At 48.2% G+C, this 19,711-nt stretch overlaps 1 protein-coding gene across 3 annotated transcripts in view; it reads left to right on the top strand.

Moving 5' to 3' along the window:
• The window catches only part of LOC140424757 (sodium channel protein type 1 subunit alpha-like), a 702,944-nt gene that overhangs the window by 506,641 nt on the left and 176,592 nt on the right, over nucleotides 1-19,711 (top strand). For all 3 annotated transcript variants that reach the window (XM_072508138.1, XM_072508136.1, XM_072508137.1), the window contains one exon: nucleotides 15,991-16,229. In XM_072508138.1, the coding sequence (XP_072364239.1) occupies nucleotides 15,991-16,229 (239 nt within the window). The remainder of the gene's footprint in view (nucleotides 1-15,990; nucleotides 16,230-19,711) is intronic.

Below are 19,711 nucleotides of genomic sequence, written 5' to 3'. Positions count from 1 at the left end.
GAGTGACTCAGTTCAGAGTGACTCAGTTCAGATTGACTCAGTTCAGAGTGATTCAGTTCAGAGTGATTCAGATCAGAGTGACTCAGTTCAGAGTGATTCAGCTCCGAGTGACTCAGTTCAGATTGACACAGTTCAGAGTGACTCAGTTCAGATTGACTCAGTTGAGATTGACACAGTTCAGAGTGATTCAGTTCAGAATGATTCAGTTCAGAGTGATTCAGTTCAGAGTGACTCAGTTCAGATTGACTCAGTTCAGAGTGATTCAGTTCAGAGTGACTCAGTTCAGAGTGATTCAGTTCAGATTGACACAGTTCAGATTGACTCAGTTCAGATTGACTCAGTTCAGATTGACACAGTTCAGAGTGATTCAGTTCAGAGTGATTCAGTTCCGAGTGATTCAGTTCAGAGTGATTCAGTTCAGAGTGACTCAGTTCAGATTGACACAGTTCAGAGTGATTCAGTTCAGAGTGACTCAGTTCAGATTGACTCAGTTCAGAGTGATTCAGTTCAGATTGACTCAGTTCAGATTGATTCAGTTCAGATTAACTCAGTTCAGATTGACTCAGTTCAGAGTGACTCGGTTCAGAGTGATTCAGTTCAGAGTGACTCGGTTCAGAGTGACTCGGTTCAGAGTGACTCGGTTCAGAGTGACTCGGTTCAGAGTGACTCAATTCAGAGTGACTCAGTTCAGAGTGACTCAGTTCAGAGTGACTCAGTTGCGAGTGACTCAGTTGCGAGTGACTCAGTTGCGAGTGACTCAGTTGCGAGTGATTCAGTTCAGATTGATTCAATTCAGAGTGACTCAGTTCAGTTTGATTCAGTCCAGGTTAGCCCAGGCTCAGGGGGCGAGATTCCCCACTCCCACACCAGTTGGGAGAATCGCCTGGGGCGCCAGAATTTCCGGGGACGCCGGTCCGACGCCCTCCCGCGATCCTGCCGAGCGGCGGGAATGCGCCAGTCGAGTTTCGTGGGCCGCAGGCCGGAGAATCGCCGGAGATACCCAAAATGGCGATTCCCCGGCACCCCCGCGATTCTGAGGCCCGGATGGGCCGAGCGGCCAGGCCAGAATGGCGGGTTCCCCCAGTGCCGTCCACACCTGGTCGCTACAGTCGTGGGCGGTGCGTGAACGCTGGGGGGGGGGGGGGGCGGCCTGTGGGGGCGCGAGGGGGGATCCTGCACCTTAAATGTGGGGTGGCCCGCGATCGGTGCCCACCGATCGTCGGGCCGTCCTCTCTGAAGGAGGACCTCCTTCCTTCCGCCGCCCCGCAAGATCCGTCCCCCATCTTCTTGCGGGGCGGATGTGGACAGGACGGCAACCACGCATGCGCGGATGACGTCCGTTATGCGGTGCCCTCCGCGTCATCTAATCGGCGCCGCTTTTACGCGGGCGACAAGGCTTCGCGCGGGAGGATGACGCGGCCCCGGTACTGGCCCATTGTCAGGGCCTGAATCGGTCACGACCGGGGCCGTTCCGCGCCCTCGTGAACCTTGACGCCGTTCACGACGGCGCGGCCACTTCGGCGCGGCCACTTCGGCGCGGGAGTGGAGAATCCCACCCAGGATGTTCATTCCATTGAAGGGATGTGCCTTTGCTGGAGATGGCTGCACATATTGCCCCCTAATTCTCCATGAGGTAGCGGTGGTGAGCTGCCTTCTTGAACCGCTGCAGTCCATGTGCTGTATGTACACCCACGTGCTGTTAGAGAATGTGTTGCATGATTTTCACCCAGCGCAGTGAAGGAACGGCGATATATTTCCAAGTCAGGGTGAAGAGTGGTTTGAGAGGAAAGGTTAGGTGAGGATGTTCCCGTCTGCCTGCAACCCTTGTCTGTTGGAGTGACTCGGTGCGGAGGGCTCGGTTTGGAGTGACTTAGTTCGGAGTGACTGGATTCAGAGTGGCTCAGTTCAGTGTGGCTCAGGTCGGAGTGACTGTATTTGGAGTGACTGTATTTGGAGTGACTGTATTTGGAGTGACTGTGATTGGAGTGACTGTGATTGGAGTGACTGTGATTGGAGTGACTGTGTTTGGAGTGACTGTATTTGGAGTGACTGTGATTGGAGTGACTGTGATTGGAGTGACTGTGATTGGAGTGACTGTGTTTGGAGTGACTGTGTTTGGAGTGACTGTGTTTGGAGTGACTGTGTTTGGAGTGACTGTGTTTGGAGTGACTGTGTTTGGAGTGACTGTGTTTGGAGTGACTGTATTTGGAGTGACTGTGATTGGAGTGACTGTGATTGGAGTGACTGTGATTGGAGTGACTGTGTTTGGAGTGACTGTGTTTGGAGTGACTGTGTTTGGAGTGACTGTGTTTGGAGTGACTGTGTTTGGAGTGACTGTGTTTGGAGTGACTGGGCGAGATTCTCCACTCCCGTGCCGGTTGGGAGAATCGCCTGGGCCGCCAAAATTTCCGGGGACGCCAGTCCCACGCCCTCCCGCGATTCTCCCAAGCGGCGGGAACGGCCCGGTCGAGTTTCACAGGCCGCAGGCCGGAGAATCGCCGGAGATACCGAAAATGGCGATTCTCCGGCACCCCCGCTATTCTGAGGACTGGATGGGCCAAGCGGCCAGGCCAAAACGGCAGGCTCCCCCCGGCGCCGTCCACACCTGGTCGCTGCAGTCGTGGGCGGTGCGTGAACGCTGGGGGGGGCGGCCTGTGGGGGGGCGAGGGGGGATCCTGCACCGAGCTTCACCTGGAATGTGGGGTGGCCCGCGATCAGTGCCCACCGATCGTCGGGCCGTCCTCTCTGAAGGAGGACCTCCTTCCTTCCGCGGCCCCACAAGATCCATCCCCCATCTTCTTGCGGGGCGGACTTAGAGAGGACGGCAACCACGCATGCGGCCGTGTCATCTATGCGGCGCCGCTTTTACGCGGGCGACAAGACCTGGCGCGTGTAGATGACGCGGCCCCAATACTGGCCCATTGCAGGGCCTGAATCGGTCGGGACCGGGGCCGTTCCGCACCGTCATGAACCTCGACGGCGTTCACGACGGCGCGGCCACTTCGGCGTGGGGGTGGAGAATCCCGCCCACTGTGTTTGGAGTGGCTCGGGTCGGAGTGGCTCGGTTCGGAGTGGCTGGGTTCGGAGTGGCTGGGTTCGGAGTGGCTGGGTTCGGAGTGGCTCGGTTCGGAGTGGCTGGGCTCGGAGTGGCTGGGTTAGGAGTGGCTGGGTTCGGAGTGGCTGGGTTCGGAGTGGCTGGGTTCGGAGTGGCTGGGTTCGGAGTGAGTGTGTTCGGAGTGGCTGGGTTCGGAGTGGCTGGGTTCGGATTGGCTGGGTTCGGAGTGGCTGGGTTCGGAGTGGCTGGGTTCAGAGTGGCTGGGTTCGGAGTGGCTGGGTTCGGATTGGCTGGGTTCGGAGTGGCTGGGTTCGGAGTGGCTGGGTTCAGAGTGGCTCGGTTCGGAGTGAGTGTGTTCGGAGTGGCTGGGTTCGGAGTGGCTGGGTTCGGAGTGAGTGTGTTCGGAGTGGCTGGGTTCGGAGTGGCTGGGTTCTGAGTGGCTGGGTTCGGAGTGGCTGGGTTCGGAGTGAGTGTGTTCGGAGTGGCTGGGTTCTGAGTGGGTGGGTTCGGAGTGGCTGGGTTCGGAGTGGCTGGGTTCGGAGTGGCTGGGTTCGGAGTGGGTGGGTTCGGAGTGGCTGGGTTCGGAGTGGCTGGGTTCGGAGTGGCTGGGTTCGGAGTGGCTGGGTTCGGAGTGGCTGGGTTCGGAGTGGCTGGGTTCGGAGTGGCTGGGTTCAGAGTGGCTGGGTTCGGAGTGAGTGTGTTCGGAGTGGCTGGGTTCTGAGTGGCTGGGTTCTGAGTGGCTGGGCTCGGAGTGGCTGGGCTCGGAGTGGCTGGGCTCGGAGTGGCTCAGCTTACAAGATACATTAATGTGAATTAGATTCCCTGGTGTTACGGTCTGAGCGGATCACTTCCTGCTGAATGACCTATGCCCTGATATCTCCTCATCTGGAGTCAAAACATGCCTGCGCTTGACTGTTGTATGAGGTCCTGGACACAATTGGATTTGACTGTAATCAACCCCCCACATGCTGAGATTGCCTGCTGGAGAGTGACTGGGTGCCGGGGCATTCATGGAGCGCCTTGGTACTGTACTCAATCTAATTCCCCACTAATACGTGAAAACCAGCAATAGAAGGCACAGAAATCTGATGGGCAACATGAACATTTAAAAATATTTGATTGAAAATAAACAAAAATGCATCAGATCCGTGTCTAACTTCACCCGAATTATTCGCAGTTATGCTGCTTTGAGCAACGGGTGGTTAAATTCTCTCTTTGCACTCTGGAGCCATCTAGCTGCAGCTCTGAACTGATGCAGAGAAGCTTGGTGCCTTCGATATTGTTTGAATAGTGTGGGGATAGCTGGTGGAGGCACTGTACAGTGGACGAGAACTCAGGGTGATGACCTCAGCCTGTCAGATGATAAGTCAGTGAGGAGCAGCAATCAGCAAAGCAAACAGTTGAACTATGTCCCACGTCAGCGGAGTAGATGTTTGTTCGGGTGAGATTAATTGGGCTTGTGCTGATTTCACATCAGGGCCGATGCGTGGCTGTATTTGAAAAACTGGCACAGCTTTGCAAGCAAGTGTAGCGTGCGACGTGGCAGCTGCTCCGATAGATTTGGTTAATTTTTAGGTCAATAGAGTTAATGGCCTGGAAGTATTTGCCTGGCCTTTATAAAGATGCACTAAGCAGCCACTTATTCTCGCTCAGACTTGCCCTGGTCTATGTATCATTCCTGAAAGGTTCAGCTGCAACTGAGGGGTCTGGGTGTCAAGCAAACACATTCAGGAGTTAGCAGCTTCGAAAGGATTTGCATGAAGGTTGCTAGATAAGAGTGCAGCTATATTGGGATCTACTGACAGTGCCGGCTCCGTAGCCCTCAACTGGATTCAGGTCTCTGCATGGAACGCAGTTAACATTGAATAAAAGAGGGGCGACTTACAGAGTGTGTACGTGGTGCAGAAATGCTGAAAGGTGTGACTGGAACAGATATCACGATATTATTACTCGACACTTCATGTGTCAAATAGCAATCATGGGGGCTAATGGACTGTTGGTCTTTATCTCCCATTTGGCTTTATTCTTTCCTGAAAACGTAAATCTAGTTTGCCAGACACCCAGGAAGCAAAAATTCAAACCGGTAAACAGAAAATTAAAGGTTGTCGTCAGGGTGTTCTTTTTGCAAAGGGTTGGAATTAACTTCCAAGTTGTGGAAGGGACCGGTGGGCTGGGAATTTCTGCGGAGCTCCCCGGGTTTACGCCCAAACAGAGTTCCGTCAGAAATTCCAAAGACAATTCATCCCACCTTGGAGCCGTGTGGGAATCATTCGGGTGCTGAGAGTGTGACTGTCTCTCGCAGCTGATAAGGACCAAAACCCTACATCCTCATCCAAGAACTGAGCTTGGTCCAAGGCTCACAGCCCAAGCTACCACCAATATTGAAAAGGATAGAATGTGAATCATTGGGTATTGAAAAAGTATCTTGACTCCAGGAAATGGATAATTCAAGGGATGAGGTGGGGGGTGGGAGGAGCTGTGGCAAGGAGACAAAGAATTTGGAAGTAGGCCATTTAGTCCCAGTCGAGCCAGTTCCATTGTCATTCAGTGAGACCATGGATGATCTGAGCCTAACTACAACCTTGCCTGCCTTTGTCGTTATAGGCGGCACTGTAGCACAGTGATTAGCACTGCTGCTCCATAGCGCCAGGGTTCCAGGTTTGATTCCTGGCTTGGGTCACTGGCTGTGTGGAGAGTGCACATCCTCCCCGTGTCTGCGTGGGTTTCCTCCCACAAGTCCTAAAAACGTGCTGTTAGGTGAATTGAACATTCTGAATTCTCCCTCTGTGTACCCGAACAGGCGCCCGAGTGTGGCGTCTAGGGGATTTTCACAGTAACTTCATTGCAGTGTTAATGTAAGCCTACTTGTGACACTAATAAAGATTAAAGATTAAACATTCTATCACTCAACACTTGGATAACAAGAAACTATTAATCTCAGCTTTAAAATGTGCATTTGTCCTAACATCAATTACCTTTTGCGAAAGAGCGTGCCAAACTTCTACCATCCTTTGCAAGTAAGACATTATACAGTTTAGATTTCTAATGACAGAATGAGTTAAGGGTAAGAGATGTTATATTGAAGCAATGATGTAAGAAGGAGGAAGGATACACAGGGAGACAGATACTAATTAAATTAAGAGACAGGAAAGATAGTAACGGAGAAAGAATTTCAACTATAATAAAGCTTTGATGGAAGAGGAAGATTTTGAAGATTACCTCTGACCTGCAGTTTACTGCTAATGGGATTCCGCCATCTTCAATATTGATGCAGATGTAGGAAAGTTGGTACATGTTCAGGAAATAGGAAAAAGTGGGAGAAGTGATCCTGGTGTCCATGTTTGGAACCGTCACTACAATTTTACATTGATAACTCACATTTCTAAGTTCAGAAGAACACCCCAAACTTGTAGAGGAGAATCATGTGGGCTGAATTTTCCTATGGGCTCCATCATCCCAATGTTGGGACTAAATGGGGGTCTGGAGGCTTCACTTAGAACATAAGAAAGAGGGGCAGGATTAGGTCATTCAGCCCCTCACGCCCACTCTGCAATCAATACAATCATGGCTGATCTCATCTTGGTCACAACACCGCTTTCCTGTCCATTCTCCATAACCCTTCAACCCATTACTAATTAAAAATCTGACTATTGCCTCAAATTTACTCAATGTCCCAACATCCAACGCACCCCGGTGTAGTGAATTCCACAGATTTGCGAACCTTTTAAGAGAAGTAATTTCTCCAGTTCAAATATGTGCAATCTCTCTTCATAAGACACACCTATCATCTCTAGAATCAACCTCTTCTGAACTGCCTTCAATGCCACTACATCCCTCCTCAAATAAGAGGACCAAAACTGTGCACAGTACTCCAGGTGTGGTCTCACCAATGCCTTGTACAGTTGCAGCTTTCTACTTTAATACTCTTTCTTTGTCCACGAATGCCAAAATTGCATTTGCCTTCCTTATTATCTGCTGTACCTTTCATACTAGCTTTCTGTGACTCATGCACAAAGACGCCCAGGTCCTTTTGCACCAAAGCATTGTAAAGTTTCTCTCCGTGACGGCAGCATGGTAGCATTGTGGATAGCACAATTGCTTCACAGCTCCAGGGTCCCAGGTTCAATTCCGGCTTGGGTCACTGTCTGTGCGGAGTCTGCACATCCTCCCCGTGTGTGCGTGGGTTTCCTCCGGGTGCTCCGGTTTCCTCCCGCAGTCCAAAGATGTGTAGGTTAGGTGGATTGGCCATGATAAATTGCCCTTAGTGTTCAAAATTGCCCTTAGTGTTGGGTGGGGTTACTGGGTTATGGGGATAGGATGGAGGTGTTGACCTTGGGTAGGGTGCTCTTTCCAAGAGCCGGTGCAGACTCGATGGGCCAAATGGCCTCCTTCTGCACTGTAAATTCTATGATAAAATTCTATGATTTAGATAATAAGTTGCCTTTCTATTTTGCCAAAATGCACCACCTCACACTTATCCACGTTAAACTCCATCTGCCAAATTTTGGCCCACTCACCTAACCTATCCATATAAATTTGTAAATTTCTTATTTCCTCACTGCAACTTACTATACCCACTTATTTTAGTGCCATCTGCAAATTTGGCAAAATACCTACTAACCCTGCACCCAAGTCATTAATGTAAAGTGTAAATAGTTGGGGCCTGAGGACCAATCCATGTGGCAGCCCAATAGTTATATCTTACCAACCAGAAAAGCACCCATTTATCCCACCTCTCTGCCTTCTGTTGGTTAGCCAGTCTTCTGTCCAAGCTAATAAATTGCCCCTAAGTCCATGTGATCTTACCTTGAAAAATAACCTTTTGTGCAGCACCTTATCAAATACCATCTGGGAATCCAGATATACTACATCTACAGGGTGTCCATTATCCACTTGGCTTGTTGCATCTTCAAAGATCTTTAGCAACAACACGATTAACCCTTCATAAAATCATACTGACACTGATGGATTGCGTTTTGACTTTCCAAATGCCCTACTATTACTTCCTCAATAATGAATTGTAACGATTTCCCAACAACGTATGTTAAACTAACTTGCCAGCAATGGGACCGGCTTAGGATATTCCCAGATGCAGCCTCCTAATTGACTACTTCCAAGCACGCCATCCATTTAAGAACCAGGTTTAATGGCCAATCCAATCCCTGGTTATCACTTGTAGATGGGAGGTGGGTGCCCCTCCGACACTGCCAGTACAATCAGATGGCTGGCAGCTCTGAATCTTTGGTAGTCCCAACTAGAGACGTTTCTGCTGCTTGGGCAGATCGGCAGTGGGGCCAAGCAGGCAGGGATGGGAGGGAAATGCTCTGAGTCACTGTAGTAAAGAACTAACACAAGTAGAATGGACTCTCCTCGGGTGCTGTAATCTTTAATGGTTTCATGTCTCTCAATTTTGAAAAAAATATAGGAAAGCTCATTGGAAGATTTGAAAACATTACATGGATTCCATCATCCACTAGCTCCTACACACATTGATGCAGTTTATGCGAATGAATGGCATCAATTGGTCTGCAGTCAGGTCACGCTGGGAATGCACTTGAGCCAGTTCCACTATTCAATGAGATGACAACTAATCATCCTTCTCCATCCATCTGGCTTGGCTTCATAACCCTGAAGGCCAACAATATAATTAGGTGGAAGGAGGCGTGTTTGGTGCTTAAACATTGGCGTGGACTAGTTGGGCTGAATGGCCTGTTTCAGTGCCATACATGCCATGTATTGCGATGTGTTAGGGGGACAGTTTAGCTCAATTGGATGGACGGCTGGTTCGGGATGCAGAGTGAGGCGAATAGAGGCAGGTTCAATTCCCTTAGGGGCTGAGGTTATTCATGAAGGCCCCGCCTTACATAGAATTTATTTTTCCATTGAATTTACAGTGCAGAAGGAGGCCATTTGGCCCATCGAGTCTGCACCGGCTCTTGGAAAGAACACCCTACCCAAGCCCACACCTCCACCCTATCCCCATAACCCAGTAACCCCACCCAACACTAAGGGTAATTTTGGGCACTAAGGGCAATTTAGCATGGCCAATCCACCTAACCTGCACATCTTTGGACTGTGGGAGGAAACCGGAGCACCCAGAGGAAACCCACGCACACACGGGGAGAACATGCAGACTCCGCACAGACAGTGACCCAAGCCGGAATCGAACCTGGGACCCTGGAGCTGGGAAGCAATTGTGCTAACCACTGTGCTACCGTCTTCTCAACCTCAAAGGGGAACGCAGCCCACCTGGCTCTATGATGACTATTTTAGAGAGAACACTAAATAAATGTCACCAAAAACCAGCTTTGTAAATTAGCTGATGTTAATTTTTATCCTGCTGCCTTTGTTGAGCTGAACAGTCAGCTGTGATCTGAAGCAAACTTAAACCCCAACTAATGTTTTGTAAATATGTTGACAGGTAAACACAATAATCATTCGAACTCAGTGGTATATAATCATTCCTTGCTTTCACTTTTCCTCAGCTGCCTCCTATAAGCTGAGCTACTGGTAAATAAAGACATTGATATTAAGTTCCCACATGTCAAGAATCAATACAGTGAGGCTACACCGTGATGGTTAATGTGCACTTTTCAGACTGTCTAGTCTCTCAGCCCCAGCAGCAGTTCAATAGAAACAGTACTGGGCTGGATAAACCTGTGAATGTTACCAGTCACGATTGTGCGTAAGCTAATAGTGTTCTAGTGTTCCCTATTAAACATATGGCCAAGTGTGTGAAGTGAATGCTCGCAGATATAAAGGGGTGTTGTTTGGTCTTGGGATGGGATAAGTGTCCGGATGAGATCGAAACTATTTTTCTGGGGGCAAGCTGGGGACGCGGAGGGATGAGGACACAGAGTCTCTGATGCCATGGCTCCTGGGTCTATGGAGATCTTTTTACACACATGGGCCCAAAGTAACCACTTCTTGGGAATATATGGAAGAACGGGAGGACATCGAACTATGGTCCTAAACATGAGAGAGCCATTAACAGATCTAATAACAAATTCAGGAGAAATCTCTTTCTCTGATTAGGATGTGGAATTTGCTACTATTTAAAGTGGTTAAGGTGAATAACACTGATGCGTTTGAGGAGAGCTTAGAGAAGCACAGGAGAGGGTTTGATGAAGTAAGGTGGGGAGGTGTTGTATGGAGCAGCTGTGGCATAGACCAGTTAGATAGCCATGTTTCTGCACCATAACCTCGATGCATTATGGAAGCCTTAAGTAGTATGCTTATAGATGACTAGGGCTGCACGGTAGCAAAGTGGGGGCGGCCCGATAGCACGGTGGTTATCACAGTTGCTTCACAGCTCCAGGGTCCCAGGTTCGATTCCAGGCTTGGGTCACTGTCTGTGCGGAGTCTGCACATACTCCCCGTGTCTACGTGGGTTTCCTCCGGGTGCTCCGGTTTCCTCCCACAGTCCAAAGATGTGCAGGTTAGGTGGATTGGCCATGATAAATTGCCCTTAGTGTCCAAAAAGATTAGGTGGGGTTACTGGGTTACGGGGATAGGATGGAGGTGTTGACCTTGGGTAGGGGGCACTTTCCAAGGGCCGGTGCAGACTCGATGGGCCGAATGGCCTCCTTCTGCAGTGTAAATGCAATGATTCTATGATTCTAGTTTGTGGAAGAATTGGGAGCCTTTGAACCACTAGCTGTGGGAATCTTAAGACTCTCCCTCTCTCTCACTCTCACTGTCTCCCTTTCGCCTCCTCTCTTTCTCCCCCCTTCTCTCTCCAACTCCTTTTCTCCTGCCCTGTCTTTCACTCCCTTTCTCCTTTTCCCCTTCTGTCTCCTTATGCCTCTTACTCCTCCCTTTCTCTGGTGCAGAGTCAATGGGCCAAATGGCCTCCTTCTGCACTGTAAATCCTATCATTCTATGATTCTAGTTTGTGGAAGAATTGTTAGCCTTTGAACCACTAGCTGTGGGACTCTTAAGACACTCCCTCTCTCTCCTTTTGTCACTTTCTCTCACCCCCTCTCAGGGTTCCAGGAGCTGTGTTTTCGGGGGAAGTGTACATCAGCTGGTAATAAATTGCCCTGAGGAATAGATCTATCAAATTGGAAAAATAAACCAACGTTTGCTTTCCCACTGCCTGACAGTAATGGTATTCACTGCCTGTTGGTAAGGGTATTCACTGCCTGTCAGTAAGGGTATTCACTGCCTGTTGGTAAGGACATTCACTGCCTGTCAGTAAGAGTATTCACAGCCTGCCAGTAAGGGTATTCACTGCCTGTTGGTAAGGGTATTCACAGCCTGTCAGTAAGGACATTCACTGCCTGTTGGAAAGGGTATTCACAGCCTGTCAGTAAGGGTATTCACTGCCTGTTGGTAAGGATATTCACTGCCTGTCAGTAAGAGTATTCACAGCCTGTTGGTAAGGACATTCACTGCATGTTGGTAAGGGTATTCACTGCCTGTTGGAAAGGGTATTCACAGCCTGTTAGTAAGGACATTCACTGCCTGTTGGTAAGGACATTCACAGCCTGTCAGTAAGGGTATTCACTGCCTGTTGGAAAGGGTATTCACTGCCTGTTGGTAAGGACATTCACAGCCTGTCAGTAAGGGTATTCACTGCCTGTTGGAAAGGGTATTCACTGCCTGTTGGTAAGGACATTCACAGCCTGTCAGTAAGGGTATTCACAGCCTGTCAGTAAGGGTATTCACTGCCTGTTGGAAAGGGTATTCACTGCCTGTTGGTAAGGGTATTCACAGCCTGTCAGTAAGGGTATTCACTGCCTGTCAGTAAGGGTATTCACAGCCTGTCAGTAAGGGTATTCACTGCCTGTTGGAAAGGGTATTCACAGCCTGTCAGTAAGGGTATTCACTGCCTGTTGGAAAGGACTTGATTAAAGATCTTAAAGTAAGGGAGCACTTAAGAGGCAGTGATCATAATATGGTAGAATTCAATCTCCAATTTGAAAGAAAGAAGGTAGAATCAGATGTAAAGGTGTTACAGTTAAATAAAGGTAACTACAGGGGCATGAGGGAGGAACTGACGAAAATCGACTGGGAGCAGAGCCTAGTGGGAAAGACAGTAGAACAGCAATGGCAGGAGTTTCTGGGAGTAATTGAGGACACAGTACAGAGGTTCATCCCAAAGAAAAGAAAGGTTATCAGAGGGGGGATTAGGCAGCCATGGCTGACAAAGGAAGTTAGTGAATGCATCAAAGCAAAAGAGAAAGCCTATAATGTGCAAAGAGTAGTGGGAAGTCAGAGGATTGGGAAGGCTACAAAAACAAACAAAGGATAACAAAAAGAGAAATAAGGAAAGAGAGGATCAAATATGAAGGTAGGCTAGCCAGTAACATTAGGAATGATGGTAAAAGTTTCTTTATTTACATTAAAAACAAACGGGAGGCAAAAGTTGACATTGGGCCGCTCCAAAATGACGCTGGTAATTTTGTGGTGGGAGATATGGAAATAGCTGAGGAACTAGATAAGTACTTTGCGTCAGTCTTCACAGTAGAAGACATGAGTAATATCCCAACAATTCCGGAGAGTCAGGGGGCAGAGTTGAATATGGTAGCCATCACAAAGGAGAAAGTGCTAGAGAAACTAAGAGGTCTAAAAATTGATAAATCCTAGAGTTCTAAAGGAGATAGCTGAAGAAATAGTGGAGGCGTTAGTTATGATCTTTCAAAAGTCACTGGAGTCAGGGAAAGTCCCAGAGGATTGGAAAATCGCTGTTGTAACCCCCCTGTTCAAGAAGGGAACAAGGAAAAAGATGGAAAATTATAGGCCAATTAGCCTAACCTCGGTTGTTGGCAAGATTCTAGAATCCATTGTTAAGGATGAGATTTCTAAATTCTTGGAAGTGCAGGGTCAGATTAGGACAAGTCAGCATGGATTTAGTAAGGGGAGGTCATGCCTGACAAACCTGTTAGAGTTCTTTGACGAGATAACAGATAGGTTAGACCAAGGAGAGCCAATGGATGTTATCTATCTTGACTTCCAAAAGGCCTTTGATAAGGTGCCTCACGGGAGACTGCTGAGTAAAATAAGGGCCCATGGTATTCGAGGCAAGGCACTAACATGGATTGACGATTGGCTGTCAGGCAGAAGGCAGAGAGTTGGGATAAAAGGTTCTTTTTCGGAATGGCAACCGGTGACGAGTGGTGTCCCGCAGGGTTCAGTGTTGGGGCCACAGCTGTTCTCTTTATATATTAACGATCTAGATGACGGGACTGGGGGCATTCTGGCTAAGTTTGCTGATGATACAAAGATAGGTGGAGGGGCAGGTGGTATGGAGGAGGTGGGGAGGCTGCAGAAAGATTTAGACAGTTTAGGAGAGTGGTCCAAGAAATGGCTGATGAAATTCAATGTGGGCAAGTGCGAGGTATTGCACTTTGGTAAAAAGAATAGAGGCATTGACTATTTTCTAATCGGTGACAAAATTCATAATGCTGAAGTGCAAAGGGACTTGGGAGTCCTAGTCCAGGATTCTCTAAAGGTAAACTTGCAGGTTGAGTCCGTAATTAAGAAAGCAAATGCAATGTTGTCATTCATCTCAAGAGGCTTGGAATATAAAAGCAGGGATGTACTTCTGAAGCTTTATAAAGCATTAGTTAGGGCCCATTTAGAATACTGTGAGCAATTTTTGGCCCCACACCTCAGGAAGGTCATACTGGCACTGGAGCGGGTCCAGCGGAGATTCACACGGATGATCCCAGGAATAGTAGGCCTAACATACGATGAACGTCTGAGGATCCTGGGTTTATATTCATTGGAGTTTGGGAGGTTGAGGGGAGATCTAATAGAAACTTACAAGATAATGAATGGCTTAGATAGGGTGGATGTAGGGAAGTTGTTTCCATTAGCAGGGGAGACTAGGACCCGGGGGCACAGCCTTAGAATAAAAGGGAGTCACTTTAGAACAGAGATGAGGAGAAATTTCTTCAGCTAGAGAGTGGTGGGTCTGTGGAATTCATTGCCACAGAGGGCGGTGGAGGCCGGGACGTTGAGTGTCTTTAAGACAGAAGTTGATAAATTCTTGATTTCTCGAGGAATTAAGGGCTATGGAGAGAGAGCGGGTAAATGGAGTTGAAATCAGCCATGATTAAATGGTGGAGTGGACTCGATGGGCCGAATGGCCTTACTTCTGCTCCTATGTCTTATGGTCTTATGGACATTCACTGCCTGTCAGTAAGAGTATTCACTGCCTGTCAGTAAGAGTATTCACAGCCTGTCAGTAAGAGTATTCACAACCTGTCAGTAAGAGTATTCACTGCCTGTTGGTAAGGACATTCACTGCCCGTTGGTAAGGACATTCACTGCCAGTTGGTAAGGATATTCACTGCCTGTTGGTAATGACATTCACTGCCTATCAGTAAGAGTATTCACAGCCTGTCAGTAAGGGTATTCACAGCCTGTCAGTAAGAGTATTCACTGCCTGTTGGTAAGAGTATTCACTGCCTGTTGGAAAGGGAATGCACAGCCTGTCAGTAAGGGTATTCACTGCCTGTTGGTAAGAGTATTCACTGCCTGTTGGTAAGAGTATTCACTGCCTGTTGGTAAGGGTATTCACTTCCTGTTGGTAAGGGTATTCACTGCCTGTTGGTAAGGTTATTCACTGCCTGTTGATAAGAGTATTCACTGCCTGTTGGTAAGAGTATTCACTGCCTGTTGGTAAGGGTATTCACTGCCTGTTGGTAAGGACATTTACAGCCTGTTGGTAAGAGTATTCACTGCCTGTTGGTAAGGTTATTCACTGCCTGTTGATAAGAGTATTCACTGCCTGTTGGTAAGAGTATTCACTGCCTGTTGGTAAGAGTATTCACTGCCAGTTGGTAAGGGTATTCACTGCCTCAGTGGTGTGTGTGTGTGTTGGGACAGGGATGTATATGTTTGTGTGTGTGGCGGTTTGTGTGGGGAGGCTGTATGTGGTGGTGGGGTGGGGCGGTGTGTGTGTGTATGGGGCGGTCTGTGTGTGTGGGGTTGTCTGTGTGTGGGGCGGTGTGTGTGTGGGGGGGTGGCTGTGTGTAGGGAGTGTGTGGGTGGGGGCGTGTATGTGTATGGGGGGTTGGCTCTGTGTGGGGCGGTGTGTGGGTGGGGGGGTGGCTGTGTGTAGGGATTGTGGGTGTTGGGGGGTGGCTGTGTGTGGGGAGAGTGGCTTTGTGTGGGGGGAGGTGGGTAGTTTGTGGGAGTGTGTGTGTGGGGATGTGGGGGTGTGGGGGTGGGGGGGTGGCTGTGTGTGGGGAGAGTGGCTTTGTGTGGGGGGAGGGGGGTTGTTTGTGGGAGTGTGTATGTGGGGGTGGGAGGGTGGCTGTCTGTGGGGAGAGTGGCTTTGTGTGGGGGGAGGAGGTAGTTTGTGGGAGTGTGTGTGTGGGGGTGTGGCTGAGTGTGGAGTGGTGTGTGGAGTGGGAGAAGACCAGGGGGGTTCCCAGCTATATCCTGGCCAATATTTATACCTCAACACAAAAACAGATCTTCTGTCACATTATTATTTTTTTTTAATTCATTGATGTGATGTGAGCGTTGCTGTGTCTGCACATATTGTCCATCTCTAACTGATCTTGGACTGAGGGTATTTCAGGGCTGATCACAATTAGCTTTCCTGTTTCCTATATTACAACAGGCACTGTACTTCAAAAGTATCTCATTGGCTGTCAAGCACTTTGTGACATCCAGTGGACTCGATATAAATGCAGTCTGCCATCCTTTTAGCCAAGGAAACAGTTGCCATTTTGGGTTCAGGTACAGTCTGCTATTTGAGGCTCCACTGTGGGATGGCAATTAGTGAGTATTGGATTTGAGGTTGTGCAGAGCATCACAGTTTGGGTTACAAACCATGAAGACAGTAAGCAAGAATTTGCATTTATTGTGCCCTTCACAACTTCTGAATGCCATAATGCCTTTTAGAGATGGTAGTGAGAGTTTTACGATTAATTTAACTGCTTAACACCAACCCTCCTGTCTGCTTTCACTCCTAGAACTTGAAGAATCTCGCCTGAAATATCCCCGCTGTTGGTACTACTTTTCCCAAACATTTCTTATCTGGAACTGTTGCCCTTTGTGGATAAGAATAAAGAAAATATTGAAATATATTGTGATGGATCCTTTCCTGGACCTTGCGATCACCATCTGTATCGTACTGAACACTCTCTTCATGGCTTTGGAGCATCGGCCAATGTCCAAGGAATTCGATAATATGCTCTATGTGGGGAACTTGGTAAGGAGCAGATAGTTAAACATGAGGTTGAACTCTGAAGTAACTTTGAGAATGTAACTTTAATTGTGTGTGTGTGTGCGTGTCTGTGTGTGTGTGTGTATGTGGCTGTGTGTCTGTGTGTGCGTGTCTCGGTCTGCACCTGTCTCTCGATGTAAATATTTGTGTGTGCCTGTTTCTGTGTATGTGTTTCTGTGCGGGGGGGAGGTGCATAGTGCGTGTACGTGGGAATGCATTTCATAGAATCACTACAGTGCAGAAGGAGGCCATTCGGCCCATCAAGTCTGCACCACCCTCCGAAAGAGCACCCAATCTTGGTCCAACCCCCACCCCATCCCACGAACCCTACCTAACCTTTTGGACACTAATGGGCAATTTAGCATGGGCAATCCACCTAACCTGCACATCTTTGGACTGTGGGAGGAAACCGGAGCACCCGGAGGAAACCCACGCAGACATGGGGAGAAAGTGCAATCTCCACACAGTCACCCGAGGCCAGAATTAAACCCGGGTCTCTGGCGCTGTGAGGCAGCAGTGCTAACCACTGTGTCACCGTGCCGCATGCTTCAGCATTTATGTGGGTACTTATTTGTGTGTTAATGTGTGATTTTATTGATGCGTATACACTTGGGTAGGTACATTTGTGTTGGTCATCTGTATGTAGAAATATATACAGTTGTATCAGTACATATGTGTGTAGAGGCGTATCTCTAAGTGTATTGGGGATTGGCTGTTTAAGTTGCTGTGTATATTTGTGTGTGATGTTGAGATTCATTCAAGTCCTCTGAGGATTGGAATGGTCATCTCCTCTCTGCAGCTGCTGGGTGCTCTGGAGACTTGAAGCATTTAAACCCTTTGAACTGAAGAGATTTGCATCTGACAGTTTCATATTTGGCACAAGTGGATCTCGTACACACTCAATTTGTTCAGGCGTTGACAACTTTCCCATTTAGGCTCTTGCCTGTTTTTGGAGAGGAGGGAAGCAGGAACAGGATGGTCTTTAGCAATTGGCGTGGGAAAATGGCATCATCTCCACAAAGCCCCACCCAGTGAAAATTAGCATCTTCGAGCACGGGAGAGAAAATTACATAAGATTACATAGTATTTCCACATGGAAACAGGCCATTCAGCACAGCAACTCGATGCTAATGCTTATCCTGCACATGAGCCAATTTCTACCCTTAATTCACCTGACTTCTTAAAATTAATTTAATGTGGGTGTCACTGGCTAGGCCAAAAATCGTTGCCCATCCCAAATTGCCAATGAGAAGGTTGCAGTGAGTCTTGAGTCACTGCTCTTCAGTCCTCGCTGTCCACGGGGATAGTGCCAGAGGACTGGAGAGCGGCGAATGTTGTTCCTCTGTTCAAGAAAGGGAATAGGAATGACCCTGGTAATTATAGGCCTGTTAGTCTTCCTTCGGTGGTCGGGAAGATAATGGAAAAGGTCCTGAAGGATAGGATTTATGACCATTTGGAAAGGTGCAGCTTAATCCAGGATAGTCAACACGGATTTGTGAAGGGTAGGTCTTGCCTCACAAATTTGATTGAATTTTTTGAGAAGGTAACTAAGTGTGTAGATGAAGGTAGAGCCGTTGATGTTGTCTACATGGATTTCAGTAAGGCGTTTGGGAAGGTTCCCCATGGTCGGCTCATGAAGAAAGTAAGGAGGTGTGGGATAGAGGGAAATTTGGCCAATTGAATAAGTAACTGGCTATCACATAGAAGAAGGTGGTGGTGGATGGAAAAATTTCAGACTGGAGACCAGTTACCAGCGGTGTACCACAGGGATCAGTGCTGGGTCCTCTGCTGTTTGTGATTTTTATCAATGACGTGGTGGAGGGGGCTGAATCAGTAAATTTGCTGATGACACCAAGATTGGTGGAGTAGTGGATGAGGTGGAGGGCTGTTGTAGGCTGCAAAGAGACATTGATAGGATGCAGAGCTGGGCTGAAAAATGGCAGATGGAGTTTAACCCTGATAAGTGCGAGGTGATACATTTTGGCAGAAAACATTTGTCTGCTGATTACAGGGTCAACAGCAGGGTTCTGAGGAATGTGGAGGAACAGAGAGATCTTGGGTTCATGTCCACAGATCTCTGAAGGTTGCCACTCAAGTGGATAGAACCGTGAAGAAGGCTTAGAACATAGAACATAGAAAAATACAGCACAGAACAGGCCCTTCGGCCCACGATGTTGTGCCGAACCTTTGTCCTAGATTAATCATAGATTATCATTGAATTTACAGTGAAGAAGGAGGCCATTCGGCCCTTTGAGTCTGCACCGGCTCTTGGAAAGAGCACCCTACCCAAACTCAACACCTCCACCCAACACCAAGGGCAATTTGGACATTAAGGGCAATTTATCATTGGCCAATTCACCTAACCCGCACATCTTTGGACTGTGGGAGGAAACCGGAGCACCCGGAGGAAACCCACGCAGACACGGGGAGGACATGCAGACTCCGCACAGACAGTGACCCAAGCCGGAATCGAACCTGGGACCCTGGAGCTGTGAAGCAATTGTGCTATCCACAATGCTACCGTGCTGCCCTTAAGAACAAATAAATCTACACTATATCATTTTACCGTAATCCATGTACCTATCCAATAGCTGCTTGAAGGTCCCTAATGTTTCCGACTCAACTACTTCCACAGGCAGTGCATTCCATGCCCCCACTACTCTCTGGGTAAAGAACCTACTTCTGATATCCCTCCTATATCTTCCACCTTTCACCTTAAATTTATGTCCCCTTGTAATGGTTTGTTCCACCCGGGGGAAAAGTCTCTGACTGTCTACTCTATCTATTCCCCTGATCATCTTATAAACCTCTATCAAGTCGCCCCTCATCCTTCTCCGTTCTAATGAGAAAAGGCCGAGCACCCTCAACCTTTCCCCGTAAGACCTACTCTCCATTCCAGGCAACATCCTAGTAAATCTTCTTTGCACCTTTTCCAAAGCTTCCACATCCTTCCTAAAATGAGGCGACCAGAACTGTACACAGTACTCCAAATGTGGCCTTACCAAAGTTTTGTACAGCTGCATCATCACCTCACGGCTCTTAAATTCAATACCTCTGTGAATGAACGCGAGCACACCATAGGCCTTCTTCACAACTCTATCCACTTGAGTGGCAACTTTCAAAGATGTATGAGCATAGACCCCAAGATCTCTCTGCTCCTCCACATTGCCAAGAACTCTACCGTTAACCCTGTATTCCGCATTCATATTTGTCCTTCCAAAATGGACAACCTCACACTTTTCAGGGTTAAACTCCATCTGCCACTTCTCAGCCCAGCTCTGCATCCTATCTATGTCTCTTTGCAGCCGACAACAGCCCTCCTTACTATCCACAACTCCACCAATCTTCGTATCGTCTGCAAATTTACTGACCCACCCTTCAACTCCCTCATCCAAGTCATTAATGAAAATCACAAACAGCAGAGGACCCAGAACTGATCCCTGCGGTAACTGGGATCCAGGCTGAAT

Source organism: Scyliorhinus torazame, chromosome 6, assembly GCF_047496885.1.
Source record: "Scyliorhinus torazame isolate Kashiwa2021f chromosome 6, sScyTor2.1, whole genome shotgun sequence".
Lineage (NCBI taxonomy): Eukaryota > Metazoa > Chordata > Chondrichthyes > Carcharhiniformes > Scyliorhinidae > Scyliorhinus > Scyliorhinus torazame.
Note: the sequence above shows the minus strand (reverse complement) of the source record. Positions and strands in the feature narration are given on the sequence as shown.